General features: G+C 53.9%; 1 protein-coding gene and 1 long non-coding RNA gene across 4 annotated transcripts; one reads left to right on the top strand and one right to left on the bottom strand.

Annotated features, from left to right (window-relative positions):
- Positions 1 to 2,528: 2,528 nt before the first annotated feature.
- Positions 2,529 to 7,021, top strand: LOC111933952 (uncharacterized). Its single transcript, XR_002866922.2, has 2 exons — positions 2,529 to 5,591; positions 6,656 to 7,021. It is a non-coding gene; the product is annotated as an uncharacterized LOC111933952 (long non-coding RNA).
- A 2,801-nt stretch (positions 7,022 to 9,822) lies between these two features.
- MORF4L1 (mortality factor 4 like 1) lies at positions 9,823 to 23,161 on the bottom strand. 3 transcript variants are annotated; one of them, XM_086849823.1, is made up of 14 exons: positions 23,023 to 23,161; positions 21,208 to 21,254; positions 19,058 to 19,125; positions 17,307 to 17,372; positions 16,820 to 16,906; positions 16,547 to 16,627; positions 14,899 to 14,961; positions 14,328 to 14,353; positions 13,674 to 13,762; positions 13,466 to 13,567; positions 13,139 to 13,227; positions 11,927 to 12,099; positions 11,558 to 11,642; positions 9,824 to 10,500 (listed from the first exon to the last, which is right to left on the bottom strand). In XM_086849823.1, the coding sequence occupies exons 1-14, from the start codon at positions 23,060 to 23,062 to the stop codon at positions 10,416 to 10,418; spliced, it is 1,101 nt and encodes a 366-aa protein (XP_086705949.1). In that variant the 5' UTR covers positions 23,063 to 23,161; the 3' UTR covers positions 9,824 to 10,415. The 3 variants fall into 3 exon arrangements, with proteins under 3 accessions (XP_086705947.1, XP_086705948.1, XP_086705949.1); XM_086849821.1 differs by lacking the exon at positions 17,307 to 17,372 and having other exon boundaries at positions 9,823 to 10,500; XM_086849822.1 differs by lacking the exons at positions 19,058 to 19,125; positions 21,208 to 21,254; positions 23,023 to 23,161 and adding an exon at positions 17,416 to 17,825 and having other exon boundaries at positions 9,823 to 10,500; positions 17,307 to 17,333.
- Between the last annotated feature and the right edge of the window lie 61 nt (positions 23,162 to 23,222).

The raw sequence follows: 23,222 nt of genomic DNA, 5'->3' as shown, positions 1-23,222 counted from the left end.
CACACACACGGTCACTGCCGGGCCCAGCAGCCCCCACAGCCTGGCTGACCCCCACCTTCCCCAGGAGCTGCAGCCAGGTGTGCACAAACCTGCACTGCTGCATGGGGAGGGGACATGGCCCCAGGGACCTACAGACAAGCAGAGGGAAGGTTTAACAACCCATAGCCAAAGCAAAACAGTGTTCAAGCTCTGGAGAATCACGGAATTATGGAATTGTTAAGGCTGGAAAAGACCTCTAAGTTCATCAAGTCCAGATGTCAATCATGGAACACCAGCGTGCTCAGCACTAAACTTTGTCCTCGAATGTCATATCCATGTGGTTTTTTGAACACTTCCAGGGATGATGACTTCACCACTTCCCTGGGCAGCCTCTTCCAAAGCTTGATAACTCTTTCAGTGAAGAAATTTTTCAAAATATCCAACCTAAACCTCCACTGGCACAACCTGAGGCTGTTTACCCTTATCCTGTGGGTTGTTCCCCGGGAGAAGAGCTCGATGCCACATCACTACGACCTCCTTTCTTCTTGCTCCTTTCACCCCCATCTTGTCCTGGGTTCCCAGAAAGGGAGGAGGAAGGGAACGTGTTTAGACGGCAACCTGCGCTCGGCAGTGTTTGCACACTGAGCTCTGAGCCCGCCTGGCCCGAGGCCGAGCTCGGGAAAAACAAAGCGCGTGCCAACCTCTCGGGAGCCAAGCGCGACGAGCGCCCAGTGCCAACTTGGCTGCTCTCCCTCGCTCCTCGCGGCTACTCCAGAGCAGAGCCCGACAGGCACAGGGAACGCTCGCCCTGCGCACGGAGCCGTGCCCAGACCCAGCGCCAGACCGTGCCTGGCAGGAGCTCCTGGAGAAGCACGCTGTGCGGGCAGCGCTGGCAATGGGAACAGGTGGGAAACGGCTTCCCAAAGCTGTACGTCAGGTCAGAAGTGGGTGTAGAAACCAGGGTTGCTGCCTGCTGCCGGGAGAGCCAACAGAACAGATTGTCCTGTGGATTCATTACGGATTAAAACACATCCCAAAAGAGGAAAACGCCCCAAAGGAAGGGAATCTGTTTTGGCAGCAAAGGAGGGTAAAGTTCAGACTGTGGATGAAGACTGAAAACAACTCCTCAGCTTTTTCCCACTCACACGTGCTTTCAGGGGAGTGGTGAATTTAATTTTCTTGACTGAAGTAAACTCTTGTTCCAGATGCCAGCAGAAAGTTTTGGAATGTCACTGGGTAAGGTGTACAGTGAAGGCATCTTTTCTTGGAGCTCCAAGCCTTGCTGAGCACATCAGCTGCTGAGAGAAAGCAAATTCACTGTCAGAGAAGTGGAATTGTGCTGAGGCATGGAGAGACAGCCAGCAAAGCCCTGTTCACTGTGGTCACAGTATCTGTGTGATAAATGCTGTTAATTAAGCAGCACATTCCAGCAAGTTCGAGTTCCCAAGTGAGTGAAGTTCCGCACAGACTGAGCTGTGCCACATGTGCTCTGGTTGTAGAATCAGAAACAGAAGTGGGTGCAAGGGACATACCAAAAACTTCTCACATCCCCATCAGGACATCGTTGCCAACAGGTTCTGGTTCCCCTCACCACAGACAGAAGTGAGGTTTGCTTGGTGTATCAGCACGAGCAGGCAGGCTTTCAATGGGACTGTGGAACACGGGAGCAGAGGCAAAAGGGACCTCGGATCAGGGCTCCTGGGGCTGCACCAAGGGACAGAGCTATGAAACCCTGATCTCCCCTGGACTGGCTTGACCCCTGAGATAAAGCCTTACCCTGGACTATGGTAAATGGGAGGACAGACAAACAGCAGGCATAAGGAGAAGTGATAAGGAGCCAAAAGAATGTAAAGATCAAAAGGAACTTAAGCAGAGCTGAACGCCTTCCTGCACAGAGCAGTCTGGCCAGGGAGTGACCACGCTGCAGTTTAACTGTTTCATTTGCAGCAAAAGAGAGAGAAAAATGGGACTCTGTGGCAGCAGAGTGTGTGAATCCATCAGAGCACTGGCAGAGCTGCAGACAGTTCTTCAGGGAGACAATGCTCTAGCTGTGGGGAGCCAGCCCAGCTCAGGGAAAAGCATCTCAAATAGCTGCTGTCATCAGCACATCTTCCTCCATCCTCATGGATGGGCTGGCCGGCTGCACTGGAAACCAGAGCTCCCAGGCAACCACAGCGCACTTTCCAAAGCTTTAGAGTCAGTAGCAAAGGCAAAGCTCTTCCTAAGCTTCTTACTCTTGTGTGTGTGTGATGTCTGGGGTTGGACCATCATCAGCTCGGAGCCTTGTTTGAGCTCAAATGGATCAACAGTGAAACCGGAGCCTCGTGACCTTCAGTAGCTCCCTCACCCTCTGTTCCCTCCTTGGCAACTCCTGTCAGCACCGGAGAGATCCTGGATTCATTTTAGGGTGATGAGGAGCAAAGCAAGCAGGGTCCCAGGTTAGCAACCATCCAGGCATGCAGGATTTGCAGTGTAATAATAGCAACCCCAGCGTCTCCCACAGTAATCCCAACCAGCAGCGTCTCCTGAAGCCGCAGAAACCCCACACAGCTCCCCGAGCCTCACAAATTAGCTCCATTATCTTGGCCGTGCCTTCCCTGCTCCCCATCTGCTCTGAGCAGTGGGAAACCAGCAGGGTTTGAACTCCTGCCTGCTCAGAACCTGCAGCAGCCAAAGCAGCCTGGGCTCACAGAGCGGAGAGAGGCTGGGGCATGAACAGCCCCTGGCACAGGAGAACAGGGAGGCCTGAGGCTGGCCCATGACTGTCACTCGCACCAGGTACTGCACCCCCGGCTTCACGGTGCTCCTGCAAGGTAAATCCCATGGCTGCTGGTGCTGCTCGCTCTCGGATGCTGGCCGATGGCAAACGGGGGCTGAATTTTCTGTGAATGGGATTCGTTCTGGAAAGGAGCTTCGGCTCCCGCTAGGCAGCAATCTGCACACAAATCCGGGAGCTGGTCTCGCTGTGGAGCACAGGCCTCGGCCCTTGGAGCAGCCCTGGAAGAAGGGGCAGGCACACTGTGTCCTAATTCCACTGGCACCCCACAGCCCGCTGGACAAAGCCGCGAGGCTGCCCGAAATACCTGCTGGATGGGTTCGGCAGCTGGGAAACCTGAGCCGGCTCCCTGCCGATCTGTGCTGCCCGAGCTATTCAGGGATGGCTTTACTCAAAGTCTTGGCATTTCAAGAGAAGGGAAAAAATACCCGTGGGCAGAGCACCCAAACAGCCTGGGAACCTGTCCGGGAGTGCTGTGCCCTTTGTCCCGACATCAGCCCCTCCAGCACCCCGGGATGGTGTCTGCTGTGGGGCATCCCACCTGGGATCCACCTGGGAATGCTTCCCTGGCTGCACAGGCAGCTCCTGCTCCTCTCTTCAGGGTTTCTTTCAGCTGGTGAGAGTCCAGCCCTGCTAAAGAGTGTCAGTGCCCATCGCCCTTGGATTCCATTGTTTGAACACTCTGCTCTGTCTCTCAAGTGCCATGAGCAATCTGCAAACTCCATGGAGAAAATAACCTCTGACCTGCTACAGGGAAGCTTTCCCACTCAAATTCCACTTCACATCCAGCCTGGGATGCGTTCCAGAGTGGTCTCTACCGCAAGAGCCTCTCGAACAACCTGCTGTATGTAGAGATCACAGCGTGTGTGATTGCACAGCTTCGCTCCCTCTCCATCCCCTGCAGGGCCCGGCAGCCCTCCAAGAGTGTGCAAGTGGGGGAAGAGGCACAGCTAAATCCAAACCAGTTCCAGTTCTGCTGGACTGGGATGAACTCTGCCCTAGGGGTTTCCCCTGTGCCTCAGCTCCACATCCTCCTGCATTTCCAGCTCAGATGAGAACACAGGATCACAGAATCCCAGACTGGTTTGGGTTGGAAGGGATCTTAAAGCTGTGTGAAGTCATTCCCCCTTGTCCTGTACCTCCAGGCCCTTGTTCCAAGTCCCTCTCCAGGGACTTTCAGAGTCCCCTCATCTGCCCAGCCTGGGTGTGTCCCCTGCAGCCCCACTGGGTCACCGCCTGTTGTGCCCCCTGTCCCTGGCAGTGCAGTGCCAGGAGCAGCGTGGCTGGGATGTTTGTGCTCACACTAATGAGCTGCTGCTTTGCTGTGCCCTCAGCGCAGCGTTCCAGGCCGCTGCACACTCCATGTGCCGGTTCCAGCTGCTCTGCGCTTGGACATTCTGGTGTTTGCAGCGAGGAGGGAAAGAAAATGGCTTGTATTTTAAATAACAGCTTAAATCCTGGAGCTTGAGACCCAAACTTTGGGGAGGACAGCCTGTTGCCAAGCCACCCTAATCCCAGCCTTTTCCTTCTCTTTGTTTAGCATTCCTCTAATGGAATTTGGACTACAGCTAATGCTGATTAACATTTCCATGTTCGTTATTTCACATAATCTCTTCTCCAGCTGTGGCAGAGCCTGGAAACACACCATTTATCCTTGTTCAGTCTCTGCTTCCCAAGCTCATCCCAGCCAGACCCCTGGGACTGAAAGGCTACTCTGTTCAGCTGCCTCTAACATGGATTAATTCCCAAATGCAGGAATGCCATCCTTTCCCTCTAAACCTGCACCTGGATAACAAGACTGAGGTGGGAACAGGGCAGCTTGGGAGGCAGCAGCACAGACACCACAGAGCTGGACAGTTCCGTGATGGAGCACTGGTAACAGCCAGCCCAGAAATAATCCAGCTAATTTTACACCTGCACTCATTCTTCCCTGCGGGGATTCAGCGCCAGAGACCAGTGCCTAAAATTAGAGCAGGTTACAGACGCGATCCTTAGAGTGTTAAAAGTAGAAACATGCCGATGGATGCTCTCATCCCACCGCCCCAGCCGCTTTCCTCTCGGGCCGGGGACAAAGCAGACACTCCTGGGGCACCTCCTGGCTGTGCCTGCGGGGCTCGGCTCGGGGCAGCCACACACGAGAGCAGGAGGTGCCCGGGCTCTGCAGGTCAGCCACCCAAACTTCAGTCACCGCTGTCACCGCTGTCCCAGCCGGCCGTGCCGGGCAGACCCACCGTGCTCCCACCCCAGCTCCAGCTTCAGCTCCAGCCAGGGCCGCTCTCCTGCAGCCTCCAGAACTGCTCTGGGCTCGGGGGTGCAGGAGCTGAGCATGGAGCAGAGGTGACAGGGTCCCCAAACCAACCACTGACACCTCTCCTGCAGCCTCCAGAACTGCTGTGGGCTCGGGGGTGCAGGAGCTGAGCATGGAGCAGAGGTGACAGGGTCCCCAAACCAACCACTGACACCTCTCCATCCTACTGCACCTTCTCCTTCCAGCACCAGCCTGCTCCACCAGCCCTCACCTCCATCTGCCTCGGTTTTCCCTGCTCCTGGAGTACTGATCCCATCTCCTCACAGGGCTGGCTGAGGCACCAGTTTGGGATTATTCTGGCAGAACTGTGTTTTCCCCTCGTTAAAAAAAAAAATAAATAAAAACTCCCTTTTGGTGACACACCAGTTGTTAATAAAACTTATTTTTTCTCTATCATTAATTCTCCAAGGGTGAAGAAAAATATCATGGATACCGTGACTGCATCTGTTTGCACGATATAATCGACGCCCACTGTGATGTTGACTTTATGGAGGGACCAGCGTTTTCTTTGCCCAGACCTGCGGGCAGGTGAGGCAGCAGCTGCCGCACAGGTTCAGCTGGGGCAACGACACTTGGAGCAAATCACGGGGAACAGCTTTGCTGGGAAACTCCGAGAGACAAAGGATCACGAGGAGCTCCTCCCCGGCCGCTCCCAAGCGCTAATTGCTGAGCCGCTGGACCAAGAAGCACGCGAGGAAGGACAGTAATTATCCCTCCTCCTCCTCCTCGGAGCATCACCTCCACCTGCGGCCGGCTTCCAGCGCAGCCTTGGGGGTGTCGGGGCCAGGGCTCCCCGCACAGGTTTGGGTGTGGTGGCGATACCTGCCCTGGGCTGGGCTGGGCTGGCAGCGGCAGGAGGAGCTCGGCCAGCCCTGCATTCCTCGCTCCCGGCATCTCTCAAGTGCTGAGCAACCCAGGGAGGGAACAGGGAGAACCCGCACAGCCCGGTCCCTGCCGTGCAGCTCTCCTGCTCTGCCCCGCTGTCCCTCGGATGCCAGCGGGCACTGGAGCAGCACCGCTGCATCCTCTCAGTGCAGGGAGGGCACAGGGACCGGGACATGCTCTCAGTCCGGGCAGGGCACAGGGACCGGGACATGCTCTCAGTCCGGGGAGGGCACAGGGACCGGGACATGCTCTCAGTCCGGGCAGGGCACAGGGACCGGGACATGCTCTCAGTCCGGGGAGGGCACAGGGACCGGGACATGCTCTCAGTCCGGGGAGGGCACAGGGACCGGGACATCCTCTCAAGGCAGGGAGGACACAGGGACCAGGACATTCTCTCAATGCAGGGAGGGCACAGGGACCGGGACATGCTCTCAGTCCGGGGAGGGCACAGGGACCGGGACATGCTCTCAGTCCGGGCAGGGCACAGGGACCGGGACATGCTCTCAGTCCGGGGAGGGCACAGCTGTTTTGGTGACAGCTCGGAGCCCCAGCCCTGCTAATGCCAGCGTGCCTGTGGGACTCGCGGGGATGATGCTGATCCCGTTTCCATGGAGAGCGCGATAGAGATCGGAGGAGATGGAGAGGGGTGGGATCAGTGCGATTCCGAGCACTGGGGCCCTGCATAACCAACCCCTGCTGTTTTATAGGGGAAGGGACGCCGCTTTCCACTCCGCACCCAGTTCAGAAACAAAAGCAGCGATTGTCCGGCTGAGAGCGCCTCCGCCGCTCCGCAGGGACCGTGTCCCATCCCGGCCGCTGGAAAAGCGCTGTCCCCGTTCCTCGGGCTGTGCCCGGGGCTGTCGCAGCGCCGGGAGCCAGGGCAGGTGCTCGGTGTCCCGGGAAGGGCTCCCCGGTTCAGGTGTGCCCGCACCGGGGATTCGTGCTCAGGTTTGTGTTTCCCGGCTCCATTAGCTGGCCTAACGAGGTAATGACACCCCTGTCCGGCCCTGGCCTTTCCCAGGTCACCGAGCTGCTTTAAAGGCTGTTTTAGAGAATAAACTAATTAGCCAGCAGCGTTCACTGCTGCGTTTAACAACCCCTCAGTGCCTATTACAGGTGAGAGCAGCGGCTGAGCCACAGCTGCTCCTGCCAAGGACAGGGAGTGGATCCCATGGGACTCCCACCCTCTCACACTGCCAGTGGGTGCTGCCTGGCCAAGGCCTTCCAGACCCTGCAGCAGCTGGTGAAGCCACGGAAACACCATGGGAATTAAACCTAACTGTGCCACCCAGCAGCAGGGTCCTCAAGGGGACACACGGCTCCTGGCAGCCCCTGGCACCCCCTGCTCATGGCCCAGGGCAGCTGCAGAAAGCTGCTTTGCTCCAGGGAAGCCGATTACAGCTCCCTGACACCCAGGAGGGCCACACAGGCACCAGAACCCACGGTGGGGCTGGAGGCTTGGGTGCCACCTTTGCTCCGGGGGGCACCAGCAGGTCCTTGGGGTGAGGGGCCAGGGGATCATCAGGCAGTGCTCCCTGCATCTCTCCACCCTTCATCCCATCAATGCCAGTTAATAGTTAACAGGAGAGAGCAGGGCCAGGCCTTGGCACGATGCCGCTGTGGCATTAGAGCGTGTGGAAAGCCCGGTGAGCCTGTGCCTATTGCAGGTAACAGGAGCCCCACGGAGCCTTAATGGGCTTTGGGACCCGTTAGCTCCTTATCCCCAGCAATAAGCTCCTTATCTCTGCTCCAGAACCCCCCGCAGCTCCCACAGCCCCGGCTCCTTCACCTGGGCCGTGTCAGGGCTGAGCCCCTCACCCTGAGCCAGCCCCACGGTGCCACGTGTGCTCAGCCAGCATACACAGCACCCCGAGGCTCACGCAGGACACAGACAGGTGAGGGGACACTCACCTGTGAGGCTGCCATGGCTGAGCTGGGGCAGCGCTCCCTGCCCCGCTCTGTCCCGCGGAGCCCCGGCACAGCCCGGCACAGGGACCGGCCCTGGGATCGCATCTGGCACAGGCAGGCTGGAAAGGACAGCAGGAAAACAGGGCAAGGATGGGCCCGGCCCTCGGCACAGGAAACCACCCTCACGCTGGAGCAAAGGAAGGAAAAAGGCGAAGCAGAGTGTGGGGCAGGATGTACGGCTGGAACGCCGGGAATGGCACAGCTGGAACGCCGGGAATGGCACAGCTGGAACATCGGGAATGGCACAGCTGGAACATCGGGAATGACACAGCTGGAACATTGGGAATGGCATAGCTGGAACACTGAGGATGGCACAGCTGGAACATCAGGAATGGCACAGCTGGAACATCGGGAATGACACAGCTGGAACATTGGGAATGGCACAGCTGGAACACCGGGAATGGCACAGCTGGAACATTGGGAATGGCACAGCTGGAACACTGGGAATGGCACAGCTGGAACGCCGAGATTGGCACAGCTGGAACATTGGGAATGGCACAGCTGGAACACTGGGAATGGCACAGCTGGAACACTGAGGACAGCACGGTCCCACCCTCCCACCAAGGTCAGCTCAACAGGGACAGTTCATCACTGCTCCTCACGGTGATGATTCCTCACAATCATTTTCCATGTGAAAAGCACTTTTCCAGGAGGGATCTCGGCCAGCTGAGCTCCCCCAGGCTGTCACAGGGTGCTGTGCCAGCGACTCCACTTCCAAGAGCCTCTCTTCCTGGGCATGGGGCTTGGCCTCCAGCAGTCCATCCTGGCAAAGATTTCATTTCCTGCTCTACAAACCCCTCAGCTCCTCCAGGGGGTACAGCCCTGACTGAGGAACCACAATCCTGAGCACACCCAGCCTCCGTGGGGTACCAAGGAAGCCAAGGATTCCTGCCTCAGGCCAGCCTGCAAGAACTCACCCTTTCCTGGAAGAGCTGGAAAGAGCAGAGGCTCCCAGCTTGGAGGGGCAATAAAGCACCAGGTGTCCTCTCCCTGGGAACCTTGGTTTGGCAGTAGGAGCCCAGGGACCTTCCCACATAAAACAGAATCACCAGAAGCTCCCAACAGCCTTGGTACAAACCCTGTTCTGTGAGCACTGAGTGAACACAAGGCCGTTCTCACTCTTGGGGTAGTTGGCAAAGGATAAATCCATTGTTCAGACTGGAACATGATCCTGGCTCCGGGTAATGGCCAGGATAAATAATGAGAAGTGGCTAATTAACAATGCTGAGGCGGGCAGGCAGTGATTGGAACAGCACCAGGAGCCAGAGGAGCACCCACCTTCCCACACGGCTCCAGCCCAGAGCTGGGCAGGGAACCCACAGTGCCCCTTCCCTACTCCCTGCCTGCCCTGGACAGAATTCCGAGTGGGAACCCACCTTGGGAGTGCCTCAGTTTCCATGGCAACTTCCCCTCAGCCCATTGCTCAATGTTGTTCTTTTTCCATGTAACAGCACATCCTGCTGCTTTTTCAAACAGCTCCTTATCCAACCGGCCCATCCCAGCGCCAGCAGCTCTGCAGGCTGTGCTCAGCCCAGGAGGGCACAGGGCAGGGTGGGACACGACCCTGCTGGATTCCTGGCCAGGGAATGTGCAGCCTAGCCCGTGCTGGGGACAGTGTGGGACCCTCCTGGCCCCTCAGCCCCCGCAGGAAAGGCTCAGTCCCAGCCCAGCTGCACCTGGGCCAGGATGGCTCCCAGCTCCCTGGCCACTGTGGCTTCCTGCAGCGACATCTGTGATTAAAAGCTGGTATTTTGCCTGCAAACAGCAGCTACTCAGAGCCAAGTCACGCAATGCCTTTGAGAGATCCAAACCCCTCATTGCCTTGATCAGCCTGGCCAGGACACTCACACAGCAGTGCCTGATGCAAACACAAACATCAGAAACCACAAACATCAGAAACCACATCTGAAATTAAAAAAAGTTTATTTGCAGATCTGTAAAACAGCCCTGCGAAAGACCAACATTTCCAAACACTACGAGATGAGAATGCATTTTCCTATCATTAGAATATAAAAAAACAGTCACAGTCCTTCAACTACCCCATGAAAAGCAGACATTTATGAACCAAACATTGAACTTCCAACATCAAAAAGTCACTGGGGTGAGTGAGACAGTCAATAGCACCAGCACAGGTGACACAGGCCTCGTGGCTCTGTCATAACTATGGAATAAAGCAGGTTAGCGAGGCCAAGCCTCTGGGAAGAGCAGCCCTACGAGCACTGAGTTCAGACAATGACACACCAGAACACATTCCTTTACATCCCAGCGATGCAAACACCAAGCCAGAAACACCACAGAGCTCCAGGGAGCTCCGAGCTTCCACTTCAGGACAAGGAATTCCACAGGAGAAATCTTCTGGACTTATGTGGCAGTTCCATTTCACACACACAACTTTATTCACTTCATGTTTGCAGGAGCTGTGTGACGGGGAGGCGAAGGACAGGATGCAGAAGTGGACAGTGGTGCAGGATCCAAGCCTGGCTCCATGGAAAAGCGGGATTACACCGCTTTCCTGTGGTACTCCGGAGGGGCCACCTCATAGTCACTGGCACTGAACAGCGCAGAGGAATTCTTTGCTAAATATCTACAAAAACATAAAAACGTTAGATGGCCTCCTGCCCAAACCCTCTGCTGCTCAGTGAGTCTGTGGATCAGGGGGTGTTTGCCCAGACACACCGCAGGCTTTGAGAATCACTGGCCCCACACACAGCTGCTCACGTCAGCTCTGCCAAGCACTCCAGCCAAAAAATCCCTTCCCAACGAGCTGCCAGGCACCTCTGGCTGCAGGTGAGCTCTGGCAGCTCAGGATGAACAGGGGGAAGCCCTTGGTGCCTGAAATCTTGTACCAAGAGCGATACCAGGAAGCTCTGCACAAACAGGGACCATCAAGGGTGGCAAAACAAGGAATGGCCAGAGGTAAGGGTTGTGTGCCATTAATTCTCATGCAATGGGTTCAGGATTTCTGGTCACTGGGCTCACATTTCTGCATCACAGCCAGAGCTCTTCAGCACCTGCAGTGACCTCAGCCTGCCCCAAAAGAACAGGGCTATCCCAGGGCAGGATTTCCCCAGCTCCCAGGCTGATTCCTGTCAAGCCCTGCTGCAGAGCCGTCCTGGATTTACTGAGGGTTTGCTTTCAGCTCCCAATAGCTCCTAATCATGGAATGATTTGGGTTGGAAGGGACCCTAAAGCTCACCTCATTTCACATTGAAGTGTTTTATTATTATCAGGATGTTTTCCTCCTAACCATCCCACGGCTACAGGGCACACTAAAGCCCCAGTGACAAAGTCTGTCCCAGAAATAACATTCCTAAAGTTCATCAGTTTTTAAACATTTGCTCAGTTGTTGTTGACTAACTGTTGTGTAATTTAATAGCTTGCTGGAATTATCATCTGCTTTTTTTAGCAGCTATAAATAAAAGCTGAAGCACTTCTTTTGCACGGAGGAGCAGATGGGACAGGGTAGGAGTGCAGATTAATGCAGCCAGGGCTGTGGAGTCTGAGAGGCTTCAGTGCAGCTGTGGGCAGGATCCCACACACAGGCCCCAGTGAGACAACAATTCACTGAAAGGGGCAGCATCACAGCAGCCTGAGCTCCCTGACCTTCCTCTTTCTTGCTGGAAGACCTCACAAGTACTCACTTCAAGAAGTCATGCAAGTAGTTCAAGAGCAAAGCCAGGCTCTTCTCATCCAGGGGCGTGTAGGCCAGCATGGCCCCGATCCGCACTGCTCGAGGGAAGGACACTTGTCACAAGCACTGCTTCAAGCCCTTGTGTGAGTCCACTTCACAGAAAAGCAGCCCAGGAATCTATTCCAATATCCACAGTTTCACCCAAACCAACCAGAACTGAAATATTCCTTTCCAGCCCAAACCCCTCAACGGCTCTGAGCCTTTTGGATACACGGAGAGGGAACGGACCCACACTTTAGAGCTGCCTGTCACAGGCAGAGAGAGGGAAATTACCACTTGAACCCTTCCCAGAGCTCTTCACCCCCCAGCTGGCACTCACCAAAGAGCCTCAGGAGGTGTGGGGCCCCGTAGACCTGGGACATGGGAGCATCCGGGTGATCCGCCAGGATCTCGGCGTACTGGGGCCTCTCGAACTTGTACAGCAGCTGAGTGCCCAGCATGACATTGAAATACTCCTTGATCCCAGCCACCACCTCGTTGACAGCGTATTCCCTGGGGACAGAGAGCTCTGCAAGGCCTGCTCCAGGGCCAGGCTGGCCTTGGGGACACCACCAAAATCGGGAGGGCCTTTCACAGGCATTCACATCTCACATGGAAATTTGTCTGGAGACCTTAAACTCCACAGCCCCAGGGAGGGATGCAATTCCAGACCTCCCTGTTGTGAAGTGAGCCAGGATTTAGGCAAACCAAGAGCGGCAGTTCTCAGTCATCCTCTCCAAGAGACGGACCTGGAGCAGCCCTTCTGATGGCACAGGCAGCACTGGGGACATGCAGAGCTTCCTGCTGTCACCCAGAGCTCACCCCAGCTTCAAAGGACAGCACTGGGTTAACTGCACCCAACGGGGGGACAGCCCCTTGTATTCCAGGCACCTGCTCCCTTCCTCCCAGGCCTCTCCTGCCAGGTTCCTGCAGGCCTCCAACCTCACCCTGCCTGGTCAGGAGCTGGCAGTGACAGGAGCACAACCCTCACCACACCCTGCCAACAAATTTACAACAGGCATCAGGACAATTACATCAGAGGAGGTTAAAACACCCTGACAAGTCAATAATCTGCTTCCTCCTGAATGGAAGAAAATTACTTCCCCTTTCTGTTCTCCCTTTCAAACAGGAAAGTTCCCTGCAGAGTAAACACACCTTGTTTTGCTCAGGGCTGATTGCTGGGGTAATTACAAACAATAATTAGCTTTGCCCATCTGAGTATTTACAAGTCCTCTGCACCTCCCTGGCCCTGTGAGGGAGCCCAGGGGCACTGAGCACACCCCACACAGCTTTTCTGGGAAGTTTCTACCAGCTTCCTTCAGGAAAAGGCTTGGGGCAAGTGGGGAAGCAGAAATCCTATCCAGAAAAAGAGAAGTGCAGTTTGGAATTGCTCCCTCAGGATTTCTGAACACCTCCATCACCTTGGGCTTGGAACAGGGCACTGGACACGGGGCTGGGTCAGTTTTCACACCCTTATTCCCTTTTCCATGGAATCCCAGCCCAACAACAGCAGCCAAGGAGGGGTTTGAGGCTGGCAGTGAACACTACTCACTTGTTATCAGTATTTCCTCGGGATTTTTTGTAGTTTGCATAATCCTCTAAAATGGAGTCCACATTCTTCTTGGCAGGGAGGTAGAAGAGCTACAAATGCAAAATGAAACAAATACAAGTTTGTCTCATTCCAGCAGACATTTACACCTGGGAGCTGAACCTTTCTCACCAGGACATTTCTAGGATGAAATCAGCAGGATAAGGTGGTACAGGTTGGGAAAGAAACTCCTCCAGGAGTTTACCTGGGCATTAAAAAAACCCAACCATGCTGGACAAGCTGGGGCAGTGGAAGGTGTCCCCCAGAGCTGGGCAGGATTTCCACAGGTACCTGTTTCTGCCTGGTGATCAAATCCCAGTCATCCACCAGCCATGGCTTCAGCTCCTCGGGGATCTTCACCTTCACTTCAACTCTGTTCATAAACGTCTCCTCCTGAGAAAAGCCAAGCCAGGCTAATTACTCTCAGGTACTAATTGGGAGCACAACACTCTGTTTTCCACCCCAAAATCCCTGGGAGGGGGGAGTGGAAAATACTCACACTTTCAACTGTTGGATCCACCCGAGCCCTCTTCTTCCTGGGAGGCTGGGGAGTCTCGCTGGTGCTGCTGCCCTCCCCAATGCCTGGAGCTGTGCACAGCACACACAGCAGCAGGGAAAAACAGCAGGCAAGATTTAGGAGGAGGATTTCAAAGTAAGGCTCAGATTTTTCTCAGGTCACCTTTGCACCTGTTGGGGTTTGTTTGGTTTTTTTTTTTGTTTTAAATATTACTTGTGTTCTGGGAGTCCCCTGTTTGTGCCAGTTGGAACTGCTGCACTGGCACTCATCTGAGGGAGGTTTCTGCACTAGCACCACACCAGTCTGTCACATTTTTGGGGAGGATTTTTGGGACCCAGCAGCTCAGCTCTGCACCTGTGTCACATCTCCATCTCAGTAACAAAACCTAAGTTTGACTTTGGAAATTATTTCAGCAGATCAGCTTTGCTTTCCAAACGCAAGAGCTCAAAATCCTGACAGACTAAAACAAGTAGATTTTGTACCAACCAGGAAAGTGTGAACCTCCCTGAGCAGGGAGAGCCCCAGGAGGGACAGCACAAGCTGCCAGTGAATCACTGGGGTAGGCTGAAGGTTTTATTTCAGCTACAAATCCCTCACTAGAGAGACCCACTCAGATGCAAAATAAAACACACTTACTTTTCTGCTTGTTCTTTTTTGTTTTCCTGCAAGAAGAACACAAATTATTGCACATGTCAAGAGAGTGGTACTTAAGGAAGCCACAGCAGAAAGCCAGAAAATGTTTCAAGCCTTCAGGGAGCAGATCCTCAGGGCCTGGGCAGTGTTTGGCTGAGGACACAGAGGAAACACAAGCTGTAACTTGGCTCCAGAGCTATGGTACCATGAGATTCCTCATGGAATAAGAATGGTTAGAATTCACCATTTTTGGCAAGTTTTGTCCTTCCCAAGTGCTCTTGGAGAGCTACGTGAGGTTTGCAGCTGTTTTATTTCAGGCAGCATATGGCACAAGGAAACAGAAGTGCTGGGAATTCCCAGAAAAACCTCACTCATCTGAATTAACTTCCAGTAAAAGACTGGAAATGAACTTCCAGCTTTAGCACTGCAGCAGCAGAGGGAAGATTTGGGAGAACTTTATCTACTGCCGTTTTCAGGACAGCCAAGGGCTCACTCCCAGGGAGCAGGACAGGGAGCAGGGGGGACAGGGAGGTCCCAGGGGAGGGGGTCAGTCTGTGTGCCAGCCCTCACTCACCGTGTGGAGATGGCTGGGGTCTCCAGGCAGCAAACGGTGTGGGCTCCATCCCTCCGGAAAAACCTGTGGACAGGGCACACACAGGCTCAGGGCAGCCCTCCCACAGCCCCAGAGCTGCTCTCCTGGCAGCTGAGCACCCCTGGGGGACAAGCTGTGCTTGCATCAGTGCCACTCCTGCTTGGTCATCTGAAGAATAAACTGTAGAGTGTAATTTACCTCTCCCTCAGAGCCTGCAGGAGTGCTCAGAAGGTAAATGCTGAGGCCCACAGGGCCAGTGTTACCCTTTTGGAACAGCTGTGTGAACAGCTCCTGCTCACCAGCAGTGCTTTCTGTACCTGCAGTGAGCTCACACACACAAGGGCACAATCCAGAGGTTCTGTTTTGGAAGTGTATTTTGGGAAGCATCATTCTGTCCTGCAAACAACACACACTCACAGCTGAGTCAAACTCAGCCACAGTCAGCTCCCTCCCACCTGACACGGGAGACACTCAGGTCAAACAGCCCCTCAAGCAGCCAAATTAGTGCTGGTCATCATTTAGACCTGTTTTAATTAAGTTTTAATGACTTGTTATCAGCTGCCCACACAGGGCTGGGCTTTGTCTGACCTGCAGGAGGACAGGCAGTGCCAGCTCCTGGGGAGCTCGGTCCTGAGCTGGCACAGCTCACCTGGAGCACCTGAGCAGGGGATCCAGAACATTCCACTGGCTGCCCTTTCCCCAGCCCAGGAGCCAGCTCCAGCCCTGGCCAATCCCAAAGTGAAGCTCTCCAGGATCCAGAGCAAAGCTCCCTGTCCCCAGCTGTGCTGCACCTCAAAGCCATGGCTCACCCTACACACCAAACCTGCCCTGAATGAGACACAGCCTGAGGCTGCTGCCAACCCCACCTCTGAGGGCTGCTGGCACTTCAGCAGCTTCCTTAGGGAGGCCAGAATCACAAATGAAGTCAGGGATTCAAAACATCCCATTAGTTAAGGGCCACAAGTGAAACCCTGCCCAAAACCAGCAGATGACAAATGAGCAGAGCTGGACTGATTGTCTGAAAATCTACCATCAAGTCTGCCCTGAAACCCCTGAAGGATGGAGTGAAGGAAATCTGACAGTCACAGCTCAAATTAAGGTTTCCTAGTAGATGCCTGAGCTTGCTTCTGTTCTCTCAGGATGCAAACCCACTTTTAATTGTGTATTTATTGGTTTAGGTTTGTCAAAACCAGCCAAAGAAAAGCTCCTTTGACAACTGCACCATGGCAGAAGGTGAGACATTGTAAAGATTTTATTCCAAAGTGCTTGGAAGAGCTGGGGAATTCTTTAGAGAAACTGATTTTACTCAGCTGTACAAGACTCAGGAGGAATCACCACTTTCTGAGTGTCAGCTCACCAACAACAGAGTGCAAAAAATGCAGAATGTGTCTACTCAGCACCTCAGCTCAACATTACCTCTGCATCATCTGAAAGGCATTTTTAATGAAATGCTTTAACAAAGGCCTTTTTGGTACCATTAAGCTGCCTTTGCCCAGGCTGTGCCACAAGAAATGGAGCTGAGCCATTAAAAACAAAACTGAGGAGCCAAAAGCTGGGAGGTGTTTTGGGCAGGGTTTGGGGCTGGGTTGTCTTCTTTGGGTTTTTTATTTTTAAATAAAAAGAATCTTACACTTCAACGTTCTTCTGCTGCAGACCAGAAGTTTTCTTGCCTGGAGCAGCTCCTCTCATCTTCCCCTCTGCATATTGTTCCCTTTAAACGGAGCAGATTCAGAAATAAGGTTTTGGTGGTTTAGGTTTGAAAGTCAGTAACTTCCCCTGGTAACTTTGGATTGGAGCTCTGTTAATATTATTAATACATGATTATTAATAATAATAATTACATTAATTATTAATAAGAATATGTTAAATATTCCCTGACAAGCCCTTCTCCCCCACTACTCACTGGTTTGCCTTCTGGAGTTCTTTTTGTTTCTGCAGGTTGGTATCCACGTATTTGAGCACTCTGCTTTCTGGAACCCATTCATCCCAGCTGGAAAAACCAGAGATAAATAAATCATCACTCAAAACCATCCCCTGATTACCTTCTACCCACAACAGTCCATTAAAAGCTTCACAGAATTTGGGACTAAACTCTGCTCTGTGTCAGACTGGCACAACTCAGAGGTGCCAAGCCTTCCCCACTGACTGCAGCTGGAATGATTTCTCTAGGGAAGTGTAACCCTCTGTCATTTCCAGCTTCCAAAACTTGAAGGATTGACCATTTTATGAGAGAATTAAATTCAAAATTTCAAAACTCAAAAGAAAAATCACAGGAAAAAAAAAAAGCTTACAAAATCATGGGTTATCTGTAGCCATATATATTACTGAGAGAGTTTCCTTTATCTATTCCAACATTCTATAGGTTAACAAATTCAGCAATAGGATCTTACTGTAAGGAGAAGAGCTGTGATTTCTGTCTGTGGAGGAAACCAAGATGGCATGAATATTTGCAGAATCTGAACGATTTAAGAGAACAGGTGTTGGGGAAATTGCTGTTACCAGCAGGAATTCCACTCCAACACAGAGTGGCTCAGCTGAGCAATCTGACATCTCAAATAAAACACATTAAAAGTGGCCAGGCTATCCTAAAGTGCATCAGTTAAAGCTCCTTGTGAGGAGCTCTGTGCCATCTTTCAGCAGCTGCCAGTCTCAGAGCATCACTGTTGCTCCAGGAGCATCATCAGAGGCTGGAGAGAAGGCAAGGGCAGCATCTCCAAACTGCAGAGAAACATCTCCAGCTGTGCCCAAAGGCTGGGCTTTGGGCAGTGCTTCGCTCAGCTCTGTGAGCCACTTATCCCACTGCTGTCTGTCCAGCTCTGAGAGACCTTCCAGAAGTGCTGTGTGACAGAGGGACACCTCAGTGCCCCACAGTGACACCTCTGTGCCCCACAGTGACACCTCAGTGCCCCCACAGTGACACCTCAGTGCCCCCACAGTGACACCTCAGTGCCCCCACAGTGACAAAGCTTTCTGGCACCCTGACTGTTGGCACTGGTAAAACAATCCCTGCCATCTGCAGAGGGCCAGATGCAGGCTGTGCTGCCCTGGCTCCTGCAGCAACGCCACTTTTAATGTCCTTAACTGGAAGCTTGAAGGCAAAAATAAAAACTCAAGCAGCACAAGCAAGAAGAGCAGGATCAGGACACCACTTCTGGTCCCCTCCACGGCACAAACAAGGGAAGGAAGGGCCAAATTGATGCTGCCTCGTTAGGAGGAGCCGCCACACAAAGTGATTATGGCCCTGTAAGTGTTGTGTTTACACTGAGACATCCCCTGCCCCTCTGGCAGGAGGGGGAGCGGATGCAATTAAAAGTCACATCTGAAACACCAGGTTCAGCTTTTAGTCACATCAGAGATTGAGACTGATGTTGTGACTAAGAGTCCTCAGCATTGAAATGAAACCAAACCAAATAGGAAACTGCTCTCTGGGACTTCTGGGTCTGAAGAGCTGAGGTTTTTAATCACTTAGAAAAAAAATCTCCACTTTTCCTAAATTCAAACCGAGGAGTTGAAAACAACTCAAATAAAGGGAGAAAAATACATCAATGTAACAACCTCATGGAAGCTTTCACCTTTAATGGGCTCAGCATTTATTTCAGAGGTTCCTGTGTCACTCAGGAACCCTGCCAGTTTTACAGGAGGGAAAAGTATCTGTAAGTTTACTTTAACCTGAGAGGCTGGAACTGAAACACAGGCTACACCTGCTGCTCAGCCAGCCTGAAACCAGCCCCCAGCAAGCTGGGCTCCAAAATCCCCTGCCAAAGCTGGCCCAGGAGGCAAGGGCAGGGCATCTGAGAGGTTCTGCCCCACCTCAGCAGGAGCTGCCCTTCCTCCCAAGGCCTAGCAAGGAACTTTTCACAGCTGACTTTTCTGCCAGGGAGGAATTCCAGTGTTCCCCACCCTGAACAACCAGGATGTTCCAGAGCGTTCCCAGCAGGCTCCTGACAGCCCTGCAGGAAATGGCCAGGTTGGCAATGCTCTCTCTGTGTTCCATCAATCCCCAGCTCGGGTAGGAAACCACTGTGGTCAGTCCCTGAGGATCTGCCAGCAGCAGGGACACGGCAGTGCTGCTGCCCACACTCACACAAAGCATCTCCCTAGAAAGGAAAGAAATCCTGCTTTTATTCCATGCAGTACTTACTTTTTATTCCAACCACTGTAATGGATAAAGTATTTCACTTGCTTGTCCTTTATGGCAACCTTTACACACTGGAACAGAGAAGAAAGGTCAGTCAGTCCCAGGGAAAACAAGGAGATCTCAGGGAATTTTGCTGCTTTAGCTTGCAGAGTTTTCCCTGCCCCTGAACCTCTTGGCTGTACAAATCAAATCCACCAACTCAACACTTCCTCCAGGAAGTTCAAGTCCTGTTCTGGAGGTGCTGAGATGCTGCTGCCCCCTGAGCTGTGACAGAATGAGGCTGCTGTAAAACCTGCAGGGCTCCAGATCCGAGCCTCTCTAAAAGGGGTTTTTCACCCACTGAAGTATAAACTACTCACAGAAGTTATAATTGGTGTTTTCTTGGCACGCAGAGCCACCTCCAAGCATTGGAGAGGGCAGAACCTTTGGCTACACAGCATTTTCTCAAGAGCACGCTGGGCTGTACCCACCTCAACTACAAAATATTGCCAGAGAGGAACCTCCTGCTTCAGGAAACATCTGCAAAGTGCCACACATGGAACTTAAACCCAGGCTCACGTCAGCCTGCAGCCAGGACTAAGGTTCTGCTGGATCCTCTGCAGCAGCAGTGGCTTGTTTTGGGATCCTGGAGTTAAACCCAGACACACACAGCCTGGGCCTGTCCCTGCTTGTTTTGGGCAATAAAGGGGCTGAGCACCAAGCAAAGCATGACTCAAACACAGCTCTGTAGGAAGGTATTTTCCCTGCTGGAGGTTAGAAAGGCCTGAAGTGAATCTCCTTTAATTCTGCATGGCAGAGATGCAGGAACAGCTCCTGTTTGCCACAAGCTCACAATGCTCCCACACAAAGAGCTGCTCTGACCACCTTGCTGTGGGACACCAGGGATGTGGTCAGGAACAAAACAACTGCTGGACTGAGAACCACGGGAGAAAAACAGATCAAAGGAGCAGGAAGAAAGCCAAGGTTGTTATTCATTATTACTGACAAAGCAGCTTTTAAAATTAAACCCCTGAAAATAAACAAGTCAAACCTTTTTAAAATGAAACTGCCAGTTCTTCCTGCCAGTGCAGGAACTCAGAAGGATCCACTCAGTACAAGCAGCCAGGCAAAAGCCACTTGTGAGCTGGGAAATCCCTGGCAGCACCCAGCTGGCACAGCCTGACCCTGCAGCACTCGTTCCTCTCTGGAAAAAGGAGGGTTGTGGCACGGGCAGGCAGAGCTGCTGGCCAGCCTGGGCTCTCCAAGTGGCACAGGGTCATCTCCTCAAAAGCAGAAGCCTCAGGCTCCCTCCTCTGCAGGCACAACAACCCCCAGCACACATTCCCAACAAAAAGTGGGAATTGTCACACATTCCCAACAACCTTCCTGTTCCAGACAGGAAGGAGCAGAGTAGGAACCCTGAGGTGGGAATGGTCTGGAGCAGCCAAAGCCTCCCAGTGCTCTGGGTGTGATTTTAGCATCACAACAACTCCTTCTCCTGAAGAGAGGAGCTGAGTGTTTCTCCTGCCTCCCCGTGTTAACATTTACTGACAGCAGATCCTAAAGGATTTCAATCCCTCTCTGAGGTGCCCCAGGAATTTCTGCAGGCCCCCCAACCCAGACAGCTCCCAGTGCCCTCTGCTGCCCTTTCAGAGGGACTGGGAGCTGTGCCTGCAGTCACCCTGAGGCAGCAGGGGCACAGATCTGCACTGCAGGCTCCTGTGGTTAAACAGCAGGACTGGGACACAGAACTGGCACTGTCCCTTCCTCTGTCACTGCAGTGCAGCTCCCCCTGGGCACTGCTGCTGCTGCGGAGGACCACAGGCTGCACCCTGCCACCTCCCCCTGAGGAAGCTCCAGGGGCAGGTGACTGGAGCTCAGGCACCAAATCCTGCAGGCACAAAGTGTTCTGGGACATTTCCAGTGTTCTGGGACATTTCCAGTGTTCTGGGACATTCTAACAGCCTCTGGGAGCTTCCCAGAATAGCTGCACCGTGCCACTGGGCTTCCTGAAATTGTTCTGGAATAGAGCTCCAGGGTTTAAAATTGATTTCAGACAGGTTTTTGTCAATTCTAGTTCCAGTCCTTGGTCCCATCTAGAGGCACAGCAGACACAAACATTGCCTGGTTTTCCTGGGGAGCAGCAGGAGGCACCTGCAGCCTCACACACCTACCTTGGCTTCATAAAGGAGAGGTCCATGGAAGCAAAGCACTCGCTCACCTGCAAGGGAAGCAGAGAACAGCTCAGAGCTCCAGAGGGCCTTTTCCAGAACTTGTGTCATCAGGAACAGCACAGAGCCAGCCCAGGGCAGCCTGGGGAACAGCTCCAAGGTAGGAACTGACTGCAGCAGCAAATTCACTCTCCACCAAAGGGGATCAGGGCTGTGATTATTTGGATTATTTGGATGCCAGAGCAGAGCTCCCTGAGGAGTGCAGGAGCAGCTGCACACAAACAGCAGTGCCAGCGACCTGGGCAGCACCTGGCACCAAACCCCACATCCCTGCCCCTCCCTGAGCCACCAGCACTGCCAGACCTCCCCACAGCCCCAATCCAGGCCACAGCCCCACACCAGGCTGGGCCCAGGCACTCCCAGGAAAGGCTCTGAGGGTCACTGATGCAGGACACTCCCAGATAAAGCTCTGAGGATCAGTGATCCAGGACACTCCCAGGTAAAGCTCTGAGGGTCACTGATGCAGGACACTCCCCCAAGAGCCCACCCTGCAGCTGAAAGCCGCTGCCACCCCTGTCCTTCTCCTGCAGCAAGAGCAGCACCAGTGCTCCCAGTTCAGAGCCCCCAGGCTGCTTCCCCACCCAGCCTGTGGGACAGGGCAGCAGCAGAACCTCCTCACTCCGGGCTTTAAACAGGACGAGATTGTCCTGCTTTTATCTCCTCTCTGGCCAAGTCTGACAGTGTGGCTGCGCTGTGGGAATTGCAGGGTGCTTAACACGGCACATCTGAGGCCACACAGATATTCCTGGAAGCTGCAGTGCCTCACCTTTTTGGGGAGATGAGCTGTGAAACAGTGAAACAGTGAAACAGCCTCTGTGTATCAACAAAGAGGAAGGCTCAGAAGGGCTCTCCCGGAGCCCTGGTACATCACACAGTCGCTGCTTTTATTTCAAAATGTCCCTGCAGAGAGGTGACATTTCCACCCTCCCTGTCACTGGGCTGCTGGGAGACACCTCTGCCTCCAGTGTTTCCCAGGAGAGATGCCCACAGCTCCCGAGGAACACTCATTTTCCAAAACCACGCGGATGATCTGCAGAAAGGGCTCTTTGTCTCTGTGACAGCCCGGCAGCTCCTGCTCCCTCACACCAGGGCTGTCCCCTGCATCCAACGCTGTTCCTCAAAGCAAAATCATCCCTGCCGTGGGCAAGGACAGCTTCAGTGCCCCAGGCTGCTCCCAGCCCTGCCCAACCTGCCCTTGGACACTCCAGCCAGGGGACACCCACCTTAAACTACATTGCTAATTTTATTTATCTCACTTACATTACTCTCAACCGCGACCATTACCTAAAAATCAAAATACAGGCAGGAAAATCCTCCTAAAAAGCCCAATTCATCTTCCTTCACCTAAACCCTGTGCTCTGCTGCAGATGTGCATTGCAGCTGTGCCTCCATGGATCCTGCTGCTCCCTTCCAGGGCACGATAAATAACAACCACCTTTCAAACGCATTAAAATAAATCCCCCCGACAATCCTGAGGGGATTGCAGCACTTCCAATGTCCGCGCAGGAAAACGCAGGATATTTGGAACAGCGGGGTGGGAAGGGCCCGCGTGTTATTGCGGGGGAAGAGGAGGGTCAGGAGGAGACAAAGGCTGCGGGAATTCCTCTTCCCCACCTACTGGAACCTCCGGGGCCGGGCAGGGAGCGGGGAGAGCCCAGCCCGAGCCCAGCCCGCGCCCGGGCCCGTGAGGCGAGGCCCCCGCGCCGGCCGCAGCCCCGGGCCCGGCCCGCCCGCAGCCCCGAGCCCTGCCGCACTCACCCTCCTGGAACTTGGGCTTGGGGTCCTGCTTGGGCGCCATTTATAAGGGCCGGTCCCTCCTCCGGCCGCTCCCCGCGGGGCCCCGGCGCTGCCCGGCCCGGCCCCGGCGCTGCCCGGCCCGGCCCCGCCGCGCAGCCGCGCCTCGGGCATGCCGGGACATGCAGTCCGCGGGGCTGCGGGGGCGGCTCGGCTGCCGAGCC

Source organism: Cyanistes caeruleus, chromosome 13 (assembly GCF_971803275.1).
Source record: "Cyanistes caeruleus chromosome 13, bCyaCae1.hap1.1, whole genome shotgun sequence".
Taxonomy (NCBI): Eukaryota; Metazoa; Chordata; class Aves; order Passeriformes; family Paridae; genus Cyanistes; species Cyanistes caeruleus.
Note: the sequence above shows the minus strand (reverse complement) of the source record. Positions and strands in the feature narration are given on the sequence as shown.